The sequence below is a fragment of the Alligator sinensis genome, unplaced genomic scaffold, assembly GCF_000455745.1.
Source record: "Alligator sinensis unplaced genomic scaffold, ASM45574v1 scaffold118_1, whole genome shotgun sequence".
Lineage (NCBI taxonomy): Eukaryota > Metazoa > Chordata > Crocodylia > Alligatoridae > Alligator > Alligator sinensis.
The window spans coordinates 2,538,149-2,563,829 of record NW_005841850.1 but is presented as its reverse complement, the minus strand read 5'-3'; the positions used below and the strand labels follow the sequence as shown (position 1 = coordinate 2,563,829).

The following is a 25,681-nucleotide window of genomic DNA, read 5'->3' as shown; positions in this document are numbered from 1 at the left end:
GAAAGAGTCAATCGTACTTTAGTACAGTGGCTGTATTACTGTTGGTACAGTTGCTGTAGTAACAACCAAAATGATTATTATTGTAGTAAATTGAAAGCAAAAAGTACAACTTCCAATAAAACAGACTTCAATAATGGCATCTACTAGGGCATTTTGAATGTATGAGCAATCCCATTCAAAGTCCTCCAAGCTTATTAGGTGTTGAGCATTGTGCCGTATGTCATTAAAAAGGCAATATCCCCTAGATTTGCAGTGAGATTCAGGATTTGACCTGTCACCTTGATATCATGAGGGATAAATGATTTCCATGCAGGTAATGGATGAGCAAAGAAATGTACAATTTTTTTGTACATTTCTAGAATATTGTTTAAGGCATGCAGATAAAATCAATTATTGGACTTTTCATTACTTTCTCAAAATCATTAAAACTTCCTTGAACAGGGAACACAATTAGCAGGGTGTAACTGGGTGTCCTTTAAAAGGGAACAGTCAGCCCTATTGGGAGAGCCCACCTCTGGGCATTCAGATAGGGAGGGATTGTCCTGTCCAGAGCTTTAAAAAACTCCCAGAAAAGTAAGCCAGAGAAAAAGCAGCAAGCTGTGAGCGTAACAAGGATAGGGCAGTTTGTTTGGTTTTTTTTATTTTTTTTATTTTTTTTGCCTGTGTGTTGCTTAAAGACTGTTTCATTTGGGAGGCCTGGCTGGGAAGCTCCTCAAGGAGCAAAAAACCCTGCTGGAGAAGCCAGCAGGCTATGTATCCTGCTCACACAAGATTAGACGTATGAAGAGTTCTTTACAAGGCAGGGACCATCTCTGTGTCATGTGTGCAGCAGCTAACTGGCTTAAGTCTCTAGTTTAGACTCTCGGTTAACCCCACAACTGAAATGACTAATAGGAGTAATAGCAGAGTCGTACCCCACTGTTCCTCCCCTTGGCCAGCCAGAACTTGTTCTTTTTTTAATACCCAACATTAAATAAAAATAATGAAAAGATAATCAAGGGCCACCTCCTGCGTTAGCAGTACGCATAAATTTAATTTGCCTCTGCTTCTCCCTCCAAGAGGAAGTCTTCCCATCACCTCTGTTTAAAACATTCATGTTTAAGGCAACTCTCACTATCATGGTAGCAAGTTATACCTGTTTTCCGGTCCCCCCGCCCCGAATTGCCACATTAAGTCCTTCCTTTGAGCAGTTGCTGTGCTGAACAGATGGTATGATTTGTTATTGAAGGACTGATCAAATTCTTTTTATTTTCAAACAGAGGGAATTCCCCAAATTTTTCACATTCCGCGCCAGAGACAAGGTAAGCTGCACCTGCTCAGTGCTGCTCTTTCTACATTTTCATTTGATTTGTTTTCTTTTTTCCCCAAACTCATCCTAGATCTGTCCAAAAGTGAGAGGAATCACCTGAGCAGATTTTCACCAGCAAACCCTGTGCATATTCCTTCCATTCCGCTTCCTCTGCCTCCCTTGTACAATTTGTTACATTGACAGTTAGGGCTAATATGAGCTATTGAGCATCTATAAGCGATTGGTAATTGGCAGTTTTGATAATCAGACCATTTATTTAGATGCTAAACTATGGATTTGGAAAGGTAACTTTAGGCTTTTGTTTTTTAAAGTCTCAGCCATCATGCAGCAAAATTACTAAAAACGATTTACTGATAAATTTTGTGCTGTTCCACTACCTGCACGTGGCTGTAGATTACGTGACGTGTTCTGTTCCAAAGCAGTGCTTTTAGTGCTGTGGTCACCAGGACAAGAGTGTAAGCTATAGGGGAAGATGGAAACCTGAAGAAAGTTGTCCATAGAAAGTTCTTTTCCGTTTATAGGCTTCATTTGTAGGCAGTGATTGAGCTTGAGGACAAGACTACAACCATTTCTGTTCTACTTTGCACACGCTGACAGCTTCAGTGCACAGCACCCAATGCTAATAACCCTGGTGCATCCGACTGGAAATGCTGTGGCAGCTTCATTTAAATTTTGAGGGGTTTTTTTAATTAATGGAAGATGAAAATTCATAAAAGGGGCCATATATTGTTGCTGTCACGGTTTTTATTTCCAACTGAATCCAGTTTATTTTGCACTGTTTCAGTATTTTTAGGTTTTTGACGTACCAGAGATTTTTGTATTGCCAGGCGGAAAGTAAGGAAGGATGGCACCTTAGAGCCTAGTTGGTTTAGAGAGTTGTAAGCTTTTGCAGGTGACATGCAAGCTTTGTCACATGGTATCTTTTTTGCCAGAGGAGCGCAGCTTAAAGGTTTGGGCTCCTGAGTACAGGGCAGCCGAGAACATTTCATGTGCAGAGATGAGAAGTAATTTGCAGTTGTGGGATATGGTTATCAGTCGAACATTTCTGCTAAAGTTAATCACTTAGTGATACTGATATATAAATCACCCGTTCTAGATTTCATGGCTGGACCTGATGCAAACAGGGCAGGATATGCCCTTAAGAACTATTGTTTCAGCCTGCCTACAAATGTGGGGAGATGAGTGCATAGTATACCTTCAGTTCACGATTTCCTTTGCTTCTCTGGGGGCTGGGACCATTAATATTTTAATGAAATTAAAAATCCCTAACTTAGCATCTTGGATGCAATTTTGTAGCAAAGGATGGAATCTGCTATAAATGTTGCCACTGTGACAATACTTCCTGTTGTAGGGGCCTGGAGATGTTGGAGGTGTCAAACTCTCTCAATCCTACAGGACCCAAGTTCCTTACAGGTGTTCTCCTTTTTTTTCTCCACCCTCTCCTCACCTGTGCCCCAAATATTATGAGATGGGCTTCACTCCTCCTCCTCCAGTTTGAGGAAGATAGGATCTACCGCCACTTGGAGCCAGCTCTGGCTTTCCAGTTAGAGCTGAACCGAATGAGAAACTTTGATCTCACTGCCATTCCATGTGCCAATCATAAGATGCACCTGTACCTGGGAGCAGCCAAAGTCGAAGTGGGCACGGAGGTGACGGACTACAGGTTCTTCGTGAGGGCTATTATAAGGCATTCAGACTTAGTCACCAAGGTAGGTTTTGTGCTGTCTGGGAGGTCTACTTCTGCAGTAGCATGTGGAGGATGTCAGTTGGAAATGTTGTGTACCAGTGTACCAGCCCATGTGTGCAAATGCACACGTGTGTGTGTGTGTACATAAACTATAAACCCTCTGCTTTCTACTTAGTACAGTGGTGCATCTCTAGGAGCACTTCCCATGATGCCTGCACTTAAATCAGATTTTCCTTTAGCTTAAATTGTATAGGAAGGGAGCTTTCTTTTGGAGGCAGAAGAACCTGAGTTTAATCTCTTTTTCCCTTTAGCACTGGATGGCCCCTGAACCATGGTAATAACACTTTTAAGTGCACGGGTTCATACATTAGATGCTATGTGAAATCAGTAGACACTGTAGGGGTGTCCTTCCAGTTTTATGCTGATGTAACTGAGGACACAGTTTGACTTATTATCTGAATGAGATGCCATCCACAATAGGACCTCGATATGCTCTGTATGCCAAAACGACTATAATCTTTTTTCCTGTTGTTTTCTGCTATGGTCTTTTATAGTCCAACGCATCTGGGTTTGGGGTGGAGGGGATACTAGCATGAGATAAGAAATCTGTTGGCAATCTCCTGCAGGAAGCCTCCTTTGAGTATCTTCAGAATGAAGGGGAGCGCTTGCTTTTGGAAGCCATGGATGAGCTGGAGGTGGCATTTAATAACACCAACGTGCGCACGGACTGCAATCACATCTTCTTAAACTTTGTGCCCACTGTCATCATGGATCCATCTAAGGTATGTGTCTCCCACTTACAAGCTGTTGGTTGTTCTTGGACTGGCTTTCTTCTGCTGACTGAATCCACTTAGTCTCATACCGTGATTGCAGTATAGATTCCATCTGCTGCTTTGTATCAGAAACCCAGGAAACTAATTATTGGATTTAGGTATGGTGCTTTTTTTTCCCTGCCTGACCTGAGTTTCTTCGTGTTAACTGCAATCCTAAATCATGCAGAATAGAACCAGTAGATAATATTGCTCCCATGAAAACACAGAATAAACTTTTGGGAACAATGGCGTTAATTAACTTAAATGATAGAGACCAGGTTTGCGAGCTCTTTGGTTAGTGCAGGCATTTAGGTCATTTGGCCAGAAGCACTCCAACTGGTTTTAAAATGTGATGGGTGTAAATAGATAAATACAAATATTTATTTTTAATTTTTTTATTGGGTATATTTAAAAATATGACAATCTATGTTAAGGCTTAAACTAACAGTAATATATTAGATGATTACAAATATATCCAGGGACTTTGCTTGATGCTGATGATTTAAAAAAATCAAGCCATGGAAGTGGTAGAAGTCTGTAAGCACCTGGAAACTGAGCTGATGAAGTGCTAAACCAGCTTTTGACAGCGGTAGTCTCCTCAGCAGGTGCCGAGGCAACGCTTTCTTCATTTCCGGGGATGCAGCTAGTAGTTTAGTGGCCAGTTTATTCAGAATCATATCTGTGGTTACCATGTCCTTTAGTCAGCTTACTTCCTGTGTTTAGTTAATAATTTAGTGTTAAATACAAATGGGGCTTGACTAAATTTACTTTTTCCAGCAGATTTAAGGTAATTTTATATAACTGATTAAACTATTCTAAAATATGGTGTTTGTGCATTTTCACTGAGTTCCCATTACCGTTCACATGCAGCTTGACACAAGCCAGGAGTAAGCAAACTTATTATTCAGTAAATAAGAAATGCTTCATTCACTAATTTTTAATGTTAAAAATGAAGAAAATTGGGAAACTGAATATATGCATGTTAAGGTAATGTAATTGTTTAAATAACTGTGGATACCTACACTCTATCTTGGTTAACAAAACTAGGACTAAACTTAGCTTAATAGCTACATTTAGTTGCAAATCAACATTCTTTTAATTGTTTAAAGCAAATGAGAATGAGTATTCTTTTAGGAAAATAACAAAAAAGAGCAAAGAAAAAAAGAGTGGAAAAAGTTACTTAACTCAGAGTTTCCTGCCTGTTGGATTTTAAGCCATGTGTACATTTGATTACTTAATTCAAGCCCCACCTTGTTGTCAGAAGTGCCATGCACCCTATTTCTCAGAGCCATGGACAGGAGCTGAAACCTGCAACACTGATAATCGGCTCCTGTGTGCACAGCATTGCCTCTGCCCTGAGCAGCCTTGGAAAAGAGGTTTTTGGAGAGAAAGGTGGAAATAGCCTACAAATTGCCTTACTTTAATATGCGCTATTTACCAACAGGAGTATATTATAAAGTTTAATAAAACAGCACAGGAACAAGCTCCAAGTGGTAATTGCTTTGTTGATTTAAGGCATTGTACTGTACGTGCAATAAAACATGGTTATCGTGCATATAAATGCTACTTAACTGTTTGCCAAGGTTTTCACTTTCATGGTGCTTTCCTGCATCTCATAATTCCTAGCTGAGAACAATATTTGCAAGAGGTGAAACATGAAAATTCAGTAGAGTGAGCACGCAGCATTGAAGCTCTCTGCTGGTTGGAGGGGTTACATGCCAAAGGATACAACACTGTGCTCAAGCCTAACCTCCAGTCTATTCCAGGCATTTCCAAGTTTTATTAGTTTATGGAGCGCCTTCCCTAAAAATAGCTGAGAGATGAATTGATGGAACTCCAAGCTCACATAGCATCAGTGGTACAGGAACTTCAGTGAAAGGACACATGGTCGATCTCATTTTGGTCCCAAGGGGATTCAACTTTTAATGAAAATAACACACTGTCTCCTTCATGTGACAAGCTCTCCAGCCCCTTAAGCCAACTGGTACTATCATTACACCATACTGTCAGCATGCTCAGATGCATTGTCTACTGCTTCTGCAGGGTGGGATCTCAACATGAGGGGGAGGGGGGAAAGGAAGGTGGTCTGATTTGAAGAGGTGAGAAAGAAGCCTTGTTAGCTCACACTTGGGTTTGTTAGCAGCCCCACGTGTTGGCCTGCATCCTCTGTTGTGACCCGTTGTGAGAAGTAGAAATGACAGTGTCATGTCTGGAGCAGAAAGGTGACATAAACTCCCTCTTCTTTGTATGTGCCAAGATTGAAGAGTCTGTGCGGAGCATGGTGATGCGCTATGGAAGCCGCCTGTGGAAACTCCGTGTCCTTCAAGCAGAGCTGAAAATCAACATTCGCTTGACGCCAACTGGAAAAGCGATACCTATCCGTCTCTTCCTGACCAATGAATCTGGCTACTACTTGGACATCAGCCTCTACAAGGAGGTGACAGATTCCAGGACAGCCCAGGTATGGTTCTGTGCAGGTGGTGAGTGGTGTGTGTGGGGGGAAGGGAAGGCTATTAAGTCTGATCCAAATACCAAGTGATGCATTATTGTTTCAGTCAACAAAGGATTGCTATTCCAAAGAGAAGTAGTGTAGCTTGAAGTGTGTGCTCAAGCCATTTGCTTGCTCCTTGCTTTGTTCATGCTGTTTTCCTTTGTGGGAAAATCCTTTGAACTGTTACAGGAAGCCAGCACCGTTTAGATGCTTTGGACCTATCCTGTAGAATTTAATAGAAGATGTTATTCCTTCTACACACTTCTGAACAGGCTGAAAAATCTCTGGGAACTCCTTTTAAATTCAGTACCTAGAGAGAATTAATTTCTGTGGAATCCTATTAAATTTTTCGAGAACCTTATTGGTGTCATCTTTATTGCATTCAAAAGGACTTTTCTGCGGGGGTTGTCTGTACTAACAGTCTTTTGTGCTTTTGTATGGCCTACACATATTTTACATAAACAACTCAAATGTCTGCAGATTAAAATGTAGACCTTGGATGCATGAAAAAAATGAAATAGAGAAATAAGTTTACACCCCCCTTTGCAATTACATCTCCCTTTGCATTTGAAATATAGAAATGACTTTACATCTCCTTTTGCTCTGCCATGCAGCGGTAGCAACAGAATAAATCAGTTGGAGGTTGTTTGTGTCAAATACATTGTGCTGAGTCACCATATATATTTTTTTTCCTTCCAAATTTTTCTTGCAGGCTGCTTAGCCAGGCACTCTCTCCAGGTCTAGAGATCCTAGAGCAGATAGTGTCCACATGTTTTACTCTATTTCTGCCTTTGAATGGAGTAAAGGAAAAGAAAAGGACATTTTGTTAAGCTTCACTTGCTGAGCTTAAAATGCGTGTTTCATTGGTCATTTGTCAAGGTGACCTTTTCTTTTAAATTGTTTTTGATGAGAGGGTCAGAAAAAAATCATCCTAAGGTGAATTTTTTGAAGTTAGTGCACAGGTAGACGAGGGGCCGCATTTTTGTTGAGTATTGATATATTTATATATATATATATTTTTTTTTCAGAATAGCCTTAAATACATTTCAGTCAAAGCATTCAAGGGACAAGAGGGACGATTGTGATATAATTTTCACAATAGTTTCAAGTTGGTCTGTGCTTTTAAAACTCAGATGGTAACCCACGGTGTTAATGATTCTGAAAACTATTTGTTCCTCACAATTTCTTGTTTAATGAGAAATCTTTTAGATTTCTCCTTTATGGGAGGTCTCAAGGTGTTAAACTCCAGGTAGTAAATCAGTGGCTCGTGCCACCATCTTCAGTCTAAAAATACCCCCATGTTATTAAAGCATTATGGTTTGCATCTTGAGAACTCTGTTAGGAGAGTTCAAAAACCACTGCTGCATGCAGGGATTGTGGTATGGAAACTTAGCTAGGTCATGGCAGAACCCGGGTCTCCTGTTTTCCAGTCCTGTGCTGTGCCTCCTGGACTCATTGCCTTCTGTCAGGCCTGATTCCACTTCGCATCATTCACAAAAGGCTTCTGCAGAGATCGGATTGGGCTCCTAGTACAGTCAAAGCTTCTTAGCTGGGGCACCATGATAAGCCTTTGTCTTCCTGATTAAATAGTTCTCTTAGAGTAGGTTGCTTTATTTTCTCAAATATCGCCTGTAAAGTCTTTAAGGTGGTGTTTTAAGTCAATATAATATTTTATTGCTAAAACTGGCATCATTTATTGAATTCTGTCTCTCTTGAATTCCACTGCTTCCTCTCTTTTTTTTTTTTTTTTTTATCCATCAACTTCTCAATTGAAGAACTATGGCTGGGAGTGTCAAGCCAAACAACCACTCCATTAAGAGCAATTTAATCCTTTGGCTCCAGTCAAATGTGGCACCATTAAGCATCGCTGGTTCAGTGTTGTCCCAGTTAAGCAGCACTCACTGTAGTTCACTGTCATCAGAGGAAATACATTTCCTATAGAGTCCTGGATGAGTGGAATATATAGCACTGTGAAGTATGGCAGCTGATAACTCATGTCACTACTCTGGAAGAATCTTTTAAACTTGTAATATCAAAACTTCAAACCGAATGACATATGCAAGTCTTGAACTAGCTTCCGTGATCAGTCATGAGGAATATGAATGGTATTTAGCTCCTGTACAGTGCTATTCAACTACATAAATAATAAAGTTCCCCTCATTGCTCTCAGCTATCACAATCAATCGGCATACAGTGTCAGAGTAAGTACAGGTGAACAAGAAATAGTCTACGTTGTGGTCTTCTTTCCATGGAGATGTGGCTGTGCACCTTTGCCTACCATTGTGTTATTATTAAAAGTCAGTGATCTACAGTAATGGTCCAACTTTGTTTCCATAAAGAACTAAGTCATGATGAACCTTGTCATTATAGGATCTGCAGGTATTGTCGTATTTTGGGAGAACACAAGCAAACTGGACAATCTGGTGGAAACCTAATAAACTAGGGATTCTGTGGGGACATTTCCAGTTAGGTTTATGGATGTCATGTCATGTTATATCTTTATACTGGTAATGTTTTCTTCTGCAGATTATGTTCCAGGCGTATGGAGACAAACAGGGACCACTTCATGGCATGCTGATCAACACCCCATACGTGACAAAAGACCTCCTTCAGTCCAAGAGGTTCCAGGCACAGTCTTTAGGGACAACATATGTCTATGACATTCCTGAGATGTTTCGGCAGGTAAATCTTCATTGACAGGCCTCTGTGGGCTGTTCTGTGGTTGGCATGAGGAAAGCATGTTAACAGGTAGCCCTCCTGCTCATCAGAAGAGCCCAGCAGCTTGAAGGTCCAGCAGTGTTTGCAGTTCTTGCTGGTCTAAAGAAGAGTCTGTGGGGAAGCTTAGAACTTTTCATTCCTCACTGCTGTAGCTTTATGAGCAGAGGGAACAGTGAAAGAAGTAGTGTGGAAGCAACATAGGCTTTTTTACCTCAGTATCATCTAAGGCTTCATACAGACTATGCATACACATTCAAATTATCGGGAAGAATTCTCTCAGGTTTGTTCTCATGGTAGAAAAACTTACCCAAAGCCACATGTACAGACATTCAAATGTTGAGGCCTTGAAGAGTAGAGAGCTTGCAGTGATGACACTGTAGCCAAGGGGGGTCCTGTGCACATATCTCAATATGCTCGGCAGGCTTCCTTAGTCTGTCTGGAAACAGTGCATAGGGCAGCACTGATTGGCAAACTCAGACTGCCCATAGTCAGCCTGTGTTGTCAACATGTACAGACATTTGCTCTCCCAGGAGAAACTCTGTTGGAAGAGATTTAACCCTGGTTGTTCCCAGGTTCTTTTTTTCTTGGAGCAGCCTTTTTTACCCTGGGAGAAAAAGCCTTAACATCTGTACACTCATGGTTTCTCCTGGGAGAGCAGCAACCATGAGTGTACAGATGTTCAGGCTTTTTTCCCCCCAGAGTAAAAATGTCTGCTCTAAGAGAAAAAGAACCTGGGAACAACCTGGGCTCAATCACTTCCAGGAGAGTTTCCCCTGTGAGAGCAAATGGCTGTACACACTGTAAATCTGCATTGAGTTGGTAATAGTTCACATGTTACCTCTGCAACTTCTCTTGCTACTAATGATGGAGCTGCACCAATGGAGATTAACAAAGCCCAGTATAGATGAGACCCCAACAAATGAGCTTGCTGAACAGTAAGCTTCATTGCTCTTGGACTTACTGTGTGATAGTTTGAACTCTGTACCTTGCTTTTTGGGTCATATATCAAATCCCATTACTGTAGATAATGTTACTTTGGCTGCAATCCTCGTTCATGGTTTAAAGATTCAAGTAAGATGAGATCTAATAAATATCATCAGCCAAATGCTGGAAGTTGGGCAATTAAAGACCAAATAGATGTAGAAAAAATGTCTGTCTTGATTTTGCTTCATAATGAATTACAGCCAAAATATTAAGACTCTTTAATTTTAACACAAGTTTAATTTTTTCCCTGCTAGTCACTGATTAAACTCTGGGATTCCATGAATGAATGTGCAGTTCTGTCTGCACCACCTCTGCCTTCTGACATGCTGACTTATACTGAACTGGTCCTGGATGATCAAGGCCAGCTGGTGCACATGAACAGGCTACCTGGTGGAAATGAGGCAAGTAACCCTTTCTGAATCCTCCCTCTCTTCCTGCACCACACCATGGTTTAGACTGGCTTGGACAATTGTAATGGGAAGATACCAAGCCAGGCACAAAATCTATTCATCTGCCTTTCCGTAGATGAAATCCCTGGCTTGAAAATGAGATTTTTGTTTCATTAAAAATTTAATACCTTGTGTACAATGGGTATTTAAATCTCCTGGGTAAATTATGGTTTTGTTTCAAACTTACATCCATGCTGTGTTGTCACCATCTTTTCCCAGTCCCCCATAATTCAGAGAGACATGCAGGTGTTTCCACTTGAAGGGGAACACTTGAAAAAAATATGTGTTTTTATAAAGATAAGTGGAAATGTATATTGTTCACTTAGCAAATGAAAATAATGTTATGCCTCATATTGAAATATTCCTGTGCAGTGGTTGTGTAGGCATGCTGGAAAAGCTTGTGCAACAAACATCCCCCTCTAATGGCTGATTTACTAGCGAATAACAACCTACTTATGCTACTAGGGTAATAGAGTTCAGGTCTTAGCTCAAGTGTGAAAGTCTGTGTTCTGATGATGAAATCCAGACCCTGCTCCTCAACCCTGTGGAGGAATCATTAGATTTGAAACCCAAAGGCTGCCACATTGAGCTAACAGGGTAATAAACTAGCAGCAAAAGGAAACCTGATTAGTGCATTTTCATTGTCCAGCCTAAGTGAAGTGCAAAAAGTGAATCTGTTTAAATGTGAGCAGGTGGAGGAGTGATTTATATTTTTAATAGGATTATTAAGCTCACAATCACCTTTTAATTGGACACACAGCTTTAGGCTGACCAGTCATGTTTCTGTATGTAAAACATCAGGAAAATAGTGATAAGAAATCATTTGGGTTTTTTTTTTAGAGTAGGAGATGCAAAGAAACGTTAGACAGAGAATTTCAGCACCATTTACTACATCTCTCTCTGAGCCCTTTGTCAGGAAAAGGTTTCAGATATATTTATATATTTTGAATCTAACCTAATCAGTAAATGCAGGTTTAAGGACAGGTCGGTTTCCTCATTGCTGCTGGGCCTGGAGTGGATATTTTAACTAAGGTAATTAAAACCAGAAATGGTGGAGGAGTCTTACTGAGTGAAAGCTGAGGTTGCAGTGCTGTGTGGAGTCTCTTGCCATGATCTTTCTCTTTCTCTCTGCTCTCATTCTGCGTTTGAGCGGATGGAGGCTGGGGGAATAGCGAAGTCCCTTAGGGACAGAGCTCTGTTCTAGCTGAAATTACAAGCACAGAGCTGCCTGGGCATGAGCATGTAGTGTTTACTCTGCCAGTATGAATACAAATAGTCTTATTATACGAGATTCTGTACCCAAAGACCACAAAAAATGGGGAGGTTTTTTTAACCCTTGGAAGACTCGCTTGTGGCTTTTGTGGAAACCAGTGATTTAGCAGCACAAAGAGCACTGACATGACCATATAAATAACAGCTGGTTAAAATAAGATAAGGGTCAAGTACAGATTTAGGGCTTGGGGTGTTTATCCCTGCTTTTTGCTGTCGGTATTCTTTGAGGATGACTGAGCATGCAAGCACGTGGCAACGTTCTGAGTGGCACCATAGCGAGTTCCCCAAGTTTGCTCAAGGGAGTAAGTTTGAGCAGAGCCGTGGCCCTGAAGATGATATTCCAGTGCCAGCTCTTCTCAACTGCAGCAGAGAAAGAGGGACAGTAAAGGAAATCTTCCTCCATTTCTCTCATTTCCCGGAGAGGTTTGTGCCTAACTCTCAGGACAGCTGGTAAAGTATGTCAGCTGAGCCGGTTCTCAGATAGATTAGTTAGTTTCCACAGGCCAGAATGAGGTTTGAAGTATTAGTATTGAATTCTGTTACCAATAGCTTGGGCACACAATAGGGCCAGTCTGTGGGCAAGAGTGGCCAATCTAAGGGAGCGGGCTGAGCAGTCAAAAGTCTGAAGGACAGGTGACACTGAGGAGGTGACAAGCTGTCAGACAGATGCATTCCTCTGTGGTGCACTCACTTTATCAGGATGAGCTGACTTTAGGCTTTTACGGTTTAATTTCTTTTAGCTGAAGAAACAAATTTGTCACGAACATGCACTCAAGTGCCTCTCACCAAGAAGACGGTTGGATGTGGGGAGAGGAGGGGCAGCTGAGGTTTGGTTCATCTCTAGGACAGTAAAGGCAAGCAGGGTAAAGCCAAGCCAGCAGGCATGTTTAAAAAGAAACCTCTGTAAATGCAGCCATTCCACTTTTCTCACCAATTAGGTGGATCCAGAGATGCTGGACATTGCTATTTAGGTGTTATGCAGACTGTTATTACCTAACAGGAGTAGACAGTCTTTGCACTCATCCAGGAGCTTGTAGTAGTGACTGAGCAGGAAGTGAGTGGACAAGAGGGGTAGAAGAAAGGAAAATCTATATTTGATGTTTCAGCAAGACTGGTGAAATGGTAGATCCTTTTCCAAATACTTAAAATTCATTTCATTTGCTCTCTTACCTTGTCTGATTTTGTTTTTAGAGTTATTTATCCTCAAATGGACACACTGACTTCTTTCATTAAAAAAAAAGTGTCTTCTACAGTGACTAATTAAAATGGACACAATGTGGTCTTAAAGGAATGAATGTGGTTGTGGGCAAGATTCCTGGCTTCTCACCTTGGTTTTTGGTTTGCTTGCTTAGCAACTTGGGTTAGGCTTTCTACACTTTGAGTTCTTGATCAGCAAAATAGAATAATACCGACCAGTTGTGAGGTCAAGACCATTAAAGGTATAGTTGTTAAATCAATCTTAGGCACCACATGATGTGACAGTGCCACACAAGCAGGGGAAATAGCTGAAGACAACCTCTTGTTGACTGAGGGGCAAAGCCAGCTCAGTGTATAAAGGGGATTCAAAGGTATGGAGAATGAGGACAGAATGAAGAGTATTAAAGCTGTGATTTTGCTATCCATAGCCCCAAAGATCTGCTGCAAAACAGCTTTGAAGAGATTGGTCATAGAGAGAGTGAGCCTTTGTTTTCTTCGAGTTAGTTGGTAATACCAACTTGGTTGGTAGTACTAGGAAATCACCATCACTGGACAAGAGTTTCAGGACTCTGGTCTCAGTTGAGGTCTCAGAGAGCAGGTGACTATTGGCACTTATTGGGGATTTTCCAACAAAATGGTTTTGCATTGGAAAATGCCAGTTCATTGAAGTGAAACTGCTGAGGGCATACTTAACATTTTTATCCAGAACAGAATTTTTGGCTAAAACCAGAGAAAGATGGTACAGTATGTGCCTCGCTTACCCCCGGACAGCCATTAGGCCTGCAGCTAGAGCAGTCACCTGAGTTATAGGAAACTTGCCTTCAAGTTCCTTCTCTTCTGTATTCAGACCAGGGCTTCAACGCTAACAGCTACTTTGAGGTGGGACTTTGGATCTCTCCTACTGGGCTTATTCCACTTCATATAAATAATTATTCAGTTGATGAGAGAATGAGACACCGATTCCTAATGGCTGGAGTATTCACCTAAGATAAAGGAGATGATGATTCAGGTTTCAGTTTCAAAGCTATCATGGTTATTTTACACACAGGAGAGACTGAGAGATCAGGGCTGAACTGGCAGCAGTGTGGTGGTCAGGGCGCTCACTCAGGATGCTGAAACCTGAGGTTCCAGTAGAGCAGGAGCTACATAAGTACTAAATTCACGATGACGAAAAACTGAAAACTCTTTTGGGCCTAAAGAGCCCAGAATAACTTCAGCAAATCCTCCTCTGCTATGTTTGAACCAAGGCTGTTGATAGAATGATGATTTGCTAATTCAAACTGTGGCCATATCAAAAGCTAGGTACCTACCAGGCAGATGCTCTCCGTGCCTCAGGAACGAGCTCTAAAGTGCATGGACACATGGCTTTGGAGTGTTTATGTTAAATAGAAAAATTAAATAATTGAAGACAGAAAATAGCATTGCACAGAGTTACAAGAACAGTCCACTTTCTAAGGTTGCCAGTCAAATCATTGTAAGTGTATTCAGCTTGTTTAGATTATGCCATAGGATCTTTCTAAATTCATTTCCTGCTAGTTTGAGTCTTTACATTTAAAAAAACAACAACCCACGTTATACTTAGGGCTCAGACCTGCAAAGTCCGAAGACCTGCGGAGACAGTGAGTAGAGGCTGGAGGTGCCCAACATACACCGAATTGGAAGAGACAGGATCAGGGATGTGTAGAGATCTCTTGGACGTTCTGTTTTTGTGTGCGGCTGACACGTTTTGTTTGAGCCTGTCTACACTAGAGCTATAACAAAGCCATGCCTGAGGCTTTCACGTGACTCTGCAGTCTGGTTTTATAGCCACGCAGTCATAGCAGAACACGGATGCCCCAAATAGTGCTGGGGCATTAACACAGGACTGGAGGTTCCCGAAGTACCCAGCAGTGCCCCGAGAGTAGAGGCATTCTTTGCTCCATTTGTATAGCCCTTCTGAAAATCAGGTCCGTAGCGCAGTGGTAGTGGTTTGAATTGGGGAGTTTGATAAATCACCTCTTGAAGACTGAGTATCCAAACAATAATCTGAAATCCTAGCAGCGAAAGCGTGCTGGTTTCCCTGTGCCACTGCTATTACTGGTCACCCTTTTTAGCAGGAGCAGCCCTCTGTTTCTCGAAAGCATTTTCTAAATTTTGACCAACACTATTGGAGCCAGTGGAGCTGTGCCCTTTTCTGATGGGGGTTGAATTAAGCATCAAAGACAATGAGAAAATGAATGTGACTGGGTCCCGCAGGGTAATACCCTGCTCTTACCTATCCATTTAGATCACAAGAAGTGTATTTGTGAAAAGTGTCATTTTTCCTGTTGACACTAGATGTCACAGTTTTTCCTTTTCAGTAACTTGAGTTTCAAAATCATCTCTAATAGGATGTTTTAGTTGGAGCCTTGCAAGCTTCCTTTCCAGGGAAGATTTGGCCAGGTGCGTCACAGAAAGGAACTGGGTGAAGTAGAGCTGGAGCTTTGGTGCAGTAGCCCAGCTAGGCTATGGAGGTGCACTCTTAAGTCGAAGACCTGAACCACTTTTACAGCGTGGGTCCTGTTTCACTGCCTGGCATAGCACATTAAAACCTCGAGCCTGTTATGGAAACATGGGGGGGAAAGTGTGGGGGGAAGCTAGAGATATTTGTGCTACATGCCCCAAGTCGGTCGGTTAGCCAAAAGATGCAAAATTGTTTTCTTTCTCCATGCATTTCAAACCCCTTCCTCTTGATGAGTTTTGGGAGCAAACCCCACCACAGGCTCCTGAGGTTTTTGGCATGGGCTTAAATAACAGAAACTGGACGTTGGCTGCTCCTGTGCAGTACTCGGGTGCAGTGTGATTCTCCTATAGCAGAGGCGGTTTGGCCCCCTGCTTATGCTGTGCTTTGCAACACGCATGCACACGTGCCTTTGAGCTCTCTGAGGATTGTAACAAATGGGGGACAGATATGGATGACGGGAACTATATGGGCTTTGCAGACTCGTGCTCAGAGTTCAGTTGCAGTCGTATGATTAACAGGGGATGCTTCGTGGTAACTCAGATTGGTCGGGTTGCCTGACCTTCATGCACATCAGTTACTTCAGTGGTTCTCTCTTTACCGCAGACAATACTCTTGGTTTTATAAAGAGGACGCATGTATGATAGCAGCGGGAGGTATCAATTTTAGGATTCTTCTGACCTGCTGGCTATTTTTGAGGCAGATCTTTTCATTGTTAGCCATAATCAGAGGCAACTGTTTGAAAGGTTGTGAGAAAATCCATTGGACCAATCTTGAGATTTTAGAATATGGGGGAGGAAACAGTCTTTGCCAGTGGTTAAGACCATTTTTAGTTGCTTTCATATAGTTGAAGACAGCTCTGCACAGCACATACTTGTGTTCAGAGGTGAACTAGAAATGTGGTTTCTATACTGTCTAACATCTAGTAAGTTGAATTTTGTAAAATTTTGTATTGAAGACTTGTGTATGTGACATTTCTTCCAGCCCTCTCTTTTACGGCATACGCGTGCTATGGTTAAGTTTTTCGAGGAAGCCGGAAAAATAAGTTGTGGACATGGGAAGAATTTACCAAGGGGTAACATGGGTGGTGCATCATCTACTCTGCAGTAACTGCCTACATGCATGTTCCTTTCCTATGATAAGGGGGAAGTTAAAGCCCTAGAGCTTAGCCGTCCAAAAGAAGCCCATGTTACCTATAGCAAATCATTCATTTGTCCACGCTGTGAGGCTCTCTTTTCCTATGTAAATTCAAGGGGATTGTTTGAGGTTTGTGGATATATTTGTATACCTAATGTTCATATATGTTCATTTTGTAGGCTGAACATGTAATTGTATGTATTGCATGTCCCTTCCTGCATCTGCTGCTTGTTACCTAGAATGTAACTATTTGGCCTGAAACGTTCAATGTCGCGTCCCTGTTTAGGATAGGATTTTTGTGATTGTCTTGTTCAGAGAGTTTGAACCAAAATGCTTCAGTGGCTTTTGAGACCCACGTGTTGCCTACACAAAGAATTTGAAGTGGCAATGGGGTGCTGAGATGCCTTTTTGTTCTACCCCTGACTAACTGTCCACATCTGAACCAAACTTCAGAGCTTGGAAAATCACTGCTTGTCCATTCACAGTAGACCCTGTTGTGCACGGTCTCGTAATTTTTTGAGTGTTGTAGCTTTTCCGTGTGGGTTCCCCTGCCTTGCTGAACTGCCAGCCAGCCTTCTGGTTTGCTTGCTACCTCGCCTGCCTCCATCAAAGTGCCTCTTAGCCCTCTGGAAGGAACCAGGAGACCCATGAATTAAACTCTCACTCATTCCTTTCGTTCACTTCACTGCTCTTTTTCCTGAGCAAAGCTTCCTTACATGTAACACTGCCTGGCAAATATCATGCGTTTCCATTTTACAAATAATACAGCTGAGAAGGCTGCACCACTCAGCAGCTTAAGCTTGGGACACGTTGAGTGAAGTGCCAAGTGTGTGCTAGGCTATCTGCTTTCACCACTAAACCACACTTCCATTCCAGAGCTGAAAACGCACCCCAGGAATCCTGATCCTCAGCTTTCTGCTGCTGTCTAGTGAATAGTGTCATCTACTGGCACAACATGTGCATTATGTCCCCATGGAATATGTGGTTCACATATGAGATAATGTCCTACTACTGTTACCAGTGTCTCTAGCCCAAGTGGTTAGAAGGCCTTTTCTATGGATCTGAACGTTTTGGAGTCGAATCCTGGTGATGGCCCATGTAAGAGGTCATGATTGCACCTGGTAGAAATTGTGGGAGATTTTTCCCTCCAAATTCCTTTTTAAAACAAAGAAAAATAAAGTATAACCCAGTGTGCCACATTCACTGTCCACCCTGTGTGCTGGTTCAGGTCTTGAATTAGGCTGTAGTCTTGTGGGGAGAGGAAAGCAGATTATAGTCAGGTAGGGAAAAACTTTCATAATGCAGAGAGAAGACATTAAGGTTGCTTTGCTTAATGCTTCATTCTGGTATTACCAAACTTTTGACTCCGTAGCCTTTGACATTTCCTTTTTAATGCAATATATAATATGTATTGCTGATGCACGTATGTGCACGTATAAAACACAATGATAACGCTCCCATAATAAAACGGGGCATAAGACAAGTTTTTTTGTCACTACAAGCTTCTTGGAACGAAATGCTGTATATTTGAGTTGGGCCCCTGAATTTTAAAATCCAGCCCCTCTCCATGTGGGGCAGCTTTATAGAGCCACATCCAGATTTCCAAATTCAAAAAAAAAAAAGAAAATTTGAGCATGGCAAAAAGAACATGGGATTGAACGTCATCCTTGTTCTGAGCAAAACAGAGTGAAATAACATGATCGCCATGGCTCATAAACGGAGGCTGCTGAATAACAAGCTGTTCTAGTTTACATTAGTTTTTGTGTCAAATACAGTTCTTCAGGAATTACCGAACGTGGTAGAAAGGGAGTCAACCCCCTCCCAGCGCCCCTTGCATCAGTGTCCTATCACTCCCTGCATCCACTGTGTTACTGGAAGAGAGAACGGAATTAGTTTCCTTCCCATTCCCCTCGGTATCTGTTGTCAACAGCTCTGACTGCCACTAGCAGTCAATTTGTAGCTGCATCAGTGTGTGTATTACTGTTCACATCGATAGCGCAATTAATGTTGAAGTCAATTTTGGTGTTAATTTTAGGCCATGATTAGTGTTGACACTGTGTGTCAAGCTAATGGCATTTATGAGCACCATGAAAACGAACGTTAGTTAATATCATGTTTTTACTATCCGTTAACGGTTACATTAAGCCAAAGATCTGCAGGGAGAGGGTGTGTATAAAATTATATATAACTTGTGTGTGTGCGTGTAATATATATGTGCAATGTGATTCTGCATTGCCAGGGCTATTCAGGGAGCACATGACATCCAAGCACTGAATCCTAATCACAGATTGGAACATCAGAAATAATGATCACTTCTGATCGGAGGTTGTGAATAATTCATCTGGTTTGATTTTCACGTTCTGTCCAGTGATACTTTTCAAACCAAATGTGTTTCTACAGGAGAATAATGGTCCCACTTCTTATGGAAATACTGTGGCACAAATCATTTCGCTAACATAAAAACAGTTAAAGACGACGGTTCTTGTTTTTATTTTTTTCCCCCCCACCCTGCGCTCTCGCTCTCTTTCCTGTCACCGCGTGCGCTGGGGATCCAAGTGTGGCAAGACAAGCGCTTCTTAACTGCTACGGCTGGTTGTTGTTGTTTTTTAAAGTCTGTTTTGAAACCGCTACCCCTCGCCATCCCCCGCAGTTGTTCTAGCAGTGCTCTTGGGCGATTAACTCAGCCTGGCTAATTAACCTGTGAACCTTCTCTTTTTGGCATGCCGCCATTAACTTAAAAATCACATAATTTTTTTTTCTAAAATAGAAAGCCTTTCCCCTACTACTCATAAATTTAAGCAGCTCGTGAGCCTTTCATAGGAGGAAAAAAACCCCTTAGCTCTCCCCAGGATTTTTTTTTATTACTAGCCACCTCTCAGTAAAGATGGGGTGCACTGAGAACTCAGATGTAAAATGTTATAGTGACACATTTGTGCTTTTTAAAATAGTATATGGTTGTACCAGCTTCTTCTATTTATAAAACTATTTTCGAGGATTTATATAATTGCTTGGATGTGTGAAAATTCATGATGCCCTTGCTAAATAAAATCTTACTTAGTCCATAACAGTGAGGCAAAGAGAATTTAAGCTGTGGATATGTGTTACAGAACCAGAACCCCAGATTAGTGCCTGTGTTTCTGTTCTGCTGGGTGTTTTTCTCTCTCTGCTGAAGTCCAGTGATGAAGGAAGTGGACAGCAAGTGCTCAAGCTTCCTGGATTTGTTTTTGATCAGCGTGGTTGCTCTTTGGGATCCTGGCAAGTGGTCTGTGTGTCCCTTCCTGTCTTTGCTGAGTATCCCTTGGTCTTCAGTGCGGCCAGCCAGCTGCCTCTGGTGGTTGGTACGGCATTTGGGCTTTCCATTAATTTTGCAACAAGATTGGTATTTGAACAGAACATCCCACTGACATTTCTGGATTGACACTCCTCTGGATGCAGTATCTTTCTTTCAGTCCTTCTGCAGTTGGAGGCTGAGACTTAGCTGTACATCTGCAAATAAGTTCTTTTTTTGTTTTCCTCTATCATGCTCAGTAAAAAAGTGTGGGGGAGAGGGAGCCCCGTGAAACAGGGCACAGAAAGCTCTGACTCAGTCAACCCGTGACCCCAGGTCTTGAAAGGGAGGCGCAGTGGAGGGAGCTACAAGGAACCGGCTCTCGTGTTTTTGGATTGCTGCCTGCGTTCCCTCCAATGATCCTCTGATTAATTTCTCTGTCTCCGTTCTCTCTCTTTCTCTTTTTTTTTATATAATGAACCCATTATGGTGCATCTTACTGCAGACGTTGATTGGATCTCATCTGTGTATTGTGCCCATTTAGATTTGTATTAAACAGCACATATCTGTCTCCACCTTCTCTTCACCCCTCTCCCCCCCTCCCGCCATAGTTCATAATGTTCAGGATTCCAAGTATCAGCAGCGAGAGCCTCAACCCTCCTGATTGCAGAGGATGCGCATTTGGCTTGAGGAATGTGTACTCAGAGCTTATGATCCTTGGGCAAGTTGAGACTGGGTGATGCATGTGGCTTTCAGAGGATGCTGCTATTTACATCTGTTAATGGCATTCTGTGATGGCCAGCTCCCCAATGCGGTGATATGCAGTGGCTAAGAGATGGGAGGTGCAGGCTACAGATGTTGCTCATCTCCATTAGTCAGGACTAGGAGAGATCATCTAGTGAGGTTAAAAAAAAAAAGAGCAAGACTTGGTGAAAAGGCATCATTTATACACATGGACTTGAAAAGACAGGCTGAAGGTGACAGAAGCTGCAGCAGTATCTGGGTTATGAAAAGGGATGGAGCCAAAGAAATGAAAGACAAAGGCAGAAAGCAAAGAAAGAAGAGAATTGTGAAATAAAGGGATGAAAGATGAGAGGGAAGAGTGCGATGAGTGGTACGGGAGTCGCTCTGAAGTATGATTGACTGGGTGGCCCTGGAGAGGTGGCAGGGACCTCAGTAAACGAACCACACCAAAACAGAACGTTTTAACTAACGCTCTGTCCTCCCTGACATGAAATAAAAGCAGCCATAAGAGAGAGGGATCTTGCAGGATGGTTCTGATCTATGTTGAATCCCTGAATGGGCAGCAGAGCTGGTCAAGGGAGAATCGATGTCACTTCATGTCTAGGATGGGAAGCATGCAATGATGTGAGGTAGGGGCTCTAGCAAATGTGATGGTGGGTCCAGGTCCATCCTTTCATCCATCTCTGTCAGTTCCTGTCCCCCCATCCCATGGGCTTTATGCCAGCAAAATTTGCAGGGAAGGGTATTTCCTGAGATAACACATCTGCTGTGCAGTCCCTTAGGGGTCTAGTGCTGTGTCCCAGTATTGGAGAGTATATTTTAAAATGCTTCCTTTTCCTCTCTGTGATTGCAGATTGGTATGGTGGCCTGGAAAATGACCCTCAAGAGCCCTGAGTACCCAGAAGGCCGTGATATCATAGTCATTGGCAATGACATCACGTACCGAATTGGCTCCTTTGGACCACAGGAGGACCTGCTGTATCTTCGGGCCTCTGAACTTGCTCGAACTCAGGGCATCCCCCGGATTTACGTGGCTGCCAACAGTGGAGCGAGGATTGGTTTGGCTGAGGAGATTCGTCATATGTTTCACGTGGCCTGGGTGGAGCCCGATGATCCGTATAAAGTAAGGAGGCACTTGGAGGCAACGAGCTCTGTGATATTCCACAGGCTCATCTTACATTTGCAGTACCGGTCTCTCACTTCACAGCTTTACCATCTACCTTGGCGCCCAGTTAACTTGGCACTGGCTCAGCAAGTCAGTAGAGCTTTTGCCAGGAGTCATAGATCTATCGATGTTAGGGTCGGAAGGGACCTCGGTAGGTCACTGAGTCCAACCCCCTGCCCTGGGCAGGAAAGAGCGCTGGGGTCAGTTAGAGCCTGATTTTTTCAGATGTTGTGAGTATCCCCAGCCTTAAAATCAGAGTCCCTTATGATTGAATATATCTCCTGGAAAGCTTTCTTACTGGGAATTTTCCTGTTAGAACGAGGTCACCGGAGAGTTTACCTGACAAGGAGGTGTAAAATAAACCATTTGTCCCCACAGGGATACAAATACTTATATCTGACACCTCAAGATTATAAGAAGGTCAGTGCCTTGAACTCAGTCCATTGTGAGCACGTGGAAGACGAAGGAGAATCCAGGTAAGCAGGTCAATGTTGGAGGTCATCCTGCTTCGTCCTGGTACACTGGAGGGAAATGTGTTGCTTCCTTGCCTACTTTGACTTGTCTTGTCACCCCCACATCCATTAGCATCCAGTCGTGTAATTCTGTTGCGCCCTGCACTTGGCACAACAAAGGTGAAACGTTGTAGCATGAAATGTTGTGAAACACACCATGAAATGCAGCAGACCAGTATTATTGCTTCATCTTACTTGTGTAGTTGGGGTGCACCAGTCACGGGTGAGGACCCAACCATGCTTAGAGATTGTGTAAACACATACAGGAACACAGTTCCTGCTGCAAAGAGCTTTTCATAGGGTCCTTTTTGGGGGTTAAGGGTACCCATTGGAATGGATTTTAAACACTTTTTGCATTGGACAGTTTAGATGCACAGTGCACCTGTCTAAAAAATGCAGTTATTCCCACTCTAGGCAGCAGGAAGCCCTCTATTATCTGTGCCGAGGGAGGGGGGTACTTGCAGATGAACATTAGCAAAGCTGGGCAGAAAGAGGCTCTTAACCTAAGGGAGGGATAGAAAGAGGGCAGAGATGTCCATGGAGACGCACAAGAAACTAATGGAGGGATTTCATGGACTCCAAGGGACGAGAGAAGGAGCTTTGGGCACAGGACAGAGTGAGAGGGGGCCTAAGTTCACTGAAGTATTTATGTATATGCAAGTATTTATGTATATGCTTAAGTGCTCATGCTTAAGAAGTGGGTGGTGGAAGAGAGATAGTGGTGAAGTCAGGAAGAGGAGGAGGAGGGAAGGCAGGACTGGGGAAGGAAAGGCTGGAAAGTAGCAAGTTCAGAATAGGTAAGATGTGAGCCTAATTTTAGTCTCTCATCCTCGCAGTTTTTTTTCTTTAGCCCTCTGCCCCTAATCAGCTGAAGCTCATAATCATTAGCAGGGATGCGAGGATAATTTCTCAGTGGAGCTGACCTCAGTGAGGCTCCATACATTAGTCTGTAACCTGTCCGGCTCACTCAGCACTTCCTCCCAACGCTGCTGCTTTGGCAGACCGTGTGTAGCCTGTTCTTCGGCGCTGAACAAAGCTGCAGGATGTGAGGTCATGTATAGGTTCTGGTCAGTTTAGGTACATTACTCTTTGCCTCCTACATAATACTTTGTCACTTTTCTTTTTCTTGGTAGACAACTGATTCAGCGAATCACTGGGCCTTGCAACTCAAAGGTTGTTTCTGTCTCCCTCAGGTATAAGATAACAGATATTATTGGAAAGGAAGAAGGACTTGGAGTAGAAAACCTCAGAGGGTCTGGCATGATTGCTGGAGAGTCATCATTAGCCTATGACAGTATTATCACCATCAGCCTGGTAAGCCCCAGTTGCTCTGTATCTTGAAACTGTAGCACCTATTTCAGCTGACAATTTGGCATGTAAAATCCAAAATGCCCATCTAGGACCAGACCTTCGGCTGGTGTAAATTAGCGTGCTCTCATGGACTTCAGTAAAGCTAGACCAGCTTGCGTCAGTGCAGGATCTAAAACACTCCTCTGGAGAGGTGTAGTGTGCATTCCTGAGTATATTTTGAATGGATGGGAAAAGCAAAGCAACTATAGTTCAACTCAGTGGTTGCTTAATTAGTAGGTTATTGGGTTTTTAAAAGTCCTTCTAAATGTATAAACTGCATGCATTACTGGGTACATTGTGGCTTTTTAAATAAAAGCAGAAGTTCTACAGCATGGTGTTGTTGGAAAGGTTGAAATGTGTGGCCACAGAATACAAAGGCCCCCAAATATAAGCAGAATAGTCTTGCCAGACCATCTGGACCAGCATGTTTTGGATCTGTCCTGGGATGTAAATCAAATATGATTTGTATTTATAGGTCACATGTCGGGCAATTGGCATTGGGGCTTACCTTGTTCGGCTTGGACAGAGGACCATCCAAGTGGAGAACTCCCATATAATCCTGACCGGAGCCGGAGCACTGAACAAGGTAAGTTGGCACTTCAGCATCCTGTTTTATCTCATTTGGGTCAGGTTATGTGCTTCTGCAGGATGAGCACCACATCGCATGAACCATCCTCACCACAACCAGGACCCGTTTTGGCCCCTTAGTGCCTGTGGAAAAGCCACAGGAGCACACGCTGTGTAGAGACTGAGCTCCCTTCTCATTTCCTCCGTGTCAGGGCTGGTGCAGCATATGGGACGCTTCCACTGCTACTGCATATGCCTGGCCCAGTCTGTGATTTGATGCATCTGCTCTCTGGTCTGATTAGTTTGTTTTAACAAACATGGTGTTTCAGCTCTGATGCGATATTGGGGACAAGCAAAGGTGTCCTACATCTATTAATTGTTCTGCCCTACCACTTTATAATCTTGTTGTTGCCTGCAAGCTTCTGGAGAGAGCATCCCTCTCAGCTGGCAGCTTCTGTTTGGAATATGCTGTAACATGGATTCTCATTCTTGCTGTCTCCTTCTGAGTCTGGTCTTGGATATGTGCTGTGTGCATAGGGAGGAAAATGTAGAGACCCAAGAAAAATGTATTTTAAAATGTGTTCCCCAGTAGCTGGGGATGGTTGCAGGATGTCACAGAGTTCAAGGGCTGGAAATCTCCCAAATATTTTTTTTCTGCTCGCAAAGTCAGGCTATTCATGAGCCAGTCTTTCTTTTTTTTTAAACAGTTGGTGATTTTTTTTTTTTTAAAGTGTGATCCAGTTAATAAAAGATTGATCAGGGTCTAAGCAGGGACATTTCCTGGGACCAAGATGGTCAAAGATGTATTAGACATACAGGAGAGCTTTGTATTAAGTCCTCTATTGATTTAGGTGGTTTTGTGAGAGGTAAGGTTATAGTTATAATATGTGATGCTATCATTGTAGGAAGGCCTGCATTCTGTGACTTTTTTATATTAAGGATTCCTGACACCCCCAAAGGCACATTAGAGGGAGGTTCTGGGGGATATCATTCCTTTGGTCAGGGTGGCCCAAATCACAGGAGAGAGAGTTAACCTAGTATGAGGTGTCCTGGCAAAACCTCTCCAGAACCAGAAGTTCATCAGCAAAGGGGCACAGCTATGCCAGCAAAGCTTTGTAGTGCAGACCGAGTCAGTGACAACTATTGTGAAGGACTCTCAGCACTTTGGTATCTCAGATACTCTAGAGTCTGCCATTTTGGGGGTGAGGGGGCCGGCAGGAGGAGGAAGTCACTTTAAACTGCAAGAACCTTAACTGCTTCCTCTGCACCAAAGCGATCATTTTTCTTCCCAAGAGATGATTTCCCTTCCTTGTTTCCCCCAGCCCTGCCAACATCACAGCCCCTCTCTGTTGCTGCCTGTAATCTGATGTGAGCCATGACCACTCTGCTCTCGTCGAGGGCTTTGTTTACGTGGCTGTGATGATTGTGCAGGCACAAGTGCCCCTCTCCACGGTGCAGCTTTATGCTCAGCCACTCTCCAGCACCTGGGGTTGGCGTGCTTCAGCGCAGGCGGCATTTCGGTGTTCGGAGGAGTGTCTGC

At 42.8% G+C, this 25,681-nt stretch overlaps 1 protein-coding gene across 1 annotated transcript in view; it reads left to right on the top strand.

Moving 5' to 3' along the window:
• Nucleotides 1-25,681, top strand: part of ACACA (acetyl-CoA carboxylase alpha) — a 159,055-nt gene that overhangs the window by 69,708 nt on the left and 63,666 nt on the right. The window contains exons 35-44 of the mRNA XM_025210303.1: nucleotides 1,260-1,301; nucleotides 2,803-3,018; nucleotides 3,623-3,778; nucleotides 6,066-6,269; nucleotides 8,826-8,981; nucleotides 10,256-10,402; nucleotides 21,401-21,670; nucleotides 22,091-22,188; nucleotides 23,418-23,538; nucleotides 24,050-24,160. Coding sequence (XP_025066088.1) covers nucleotides 1,260-1,301; nucleotides 2,803-3,018; nucleotides 3,623-3,778; nucleotides 6,066-6,269; nucleotides 8,826-8,981; nucleotides 10,256-10,402; nucleotides 21,401-21,670; nucleotides 22,091-22,188; nucleotides 23,418-23,538; nucleotides 24,050-24,160 — 1,521 coding nt within the window. The remainder of the gene's footprint in view (nucleotides 1-1,259; nucleotides 1,302-2,802; nucleotides 3,019-3,622; nucleotides 3,779-6,065; nucleotides 6,270-8,825; nucleotides 8,982-10,255; nucleotides 10,403-21,400; nucleotides 21,671-22,090; nucleotides 22,189-23,417; nucleotides 23,539-24,049; nucleotides 24,161-25,681) is intronic.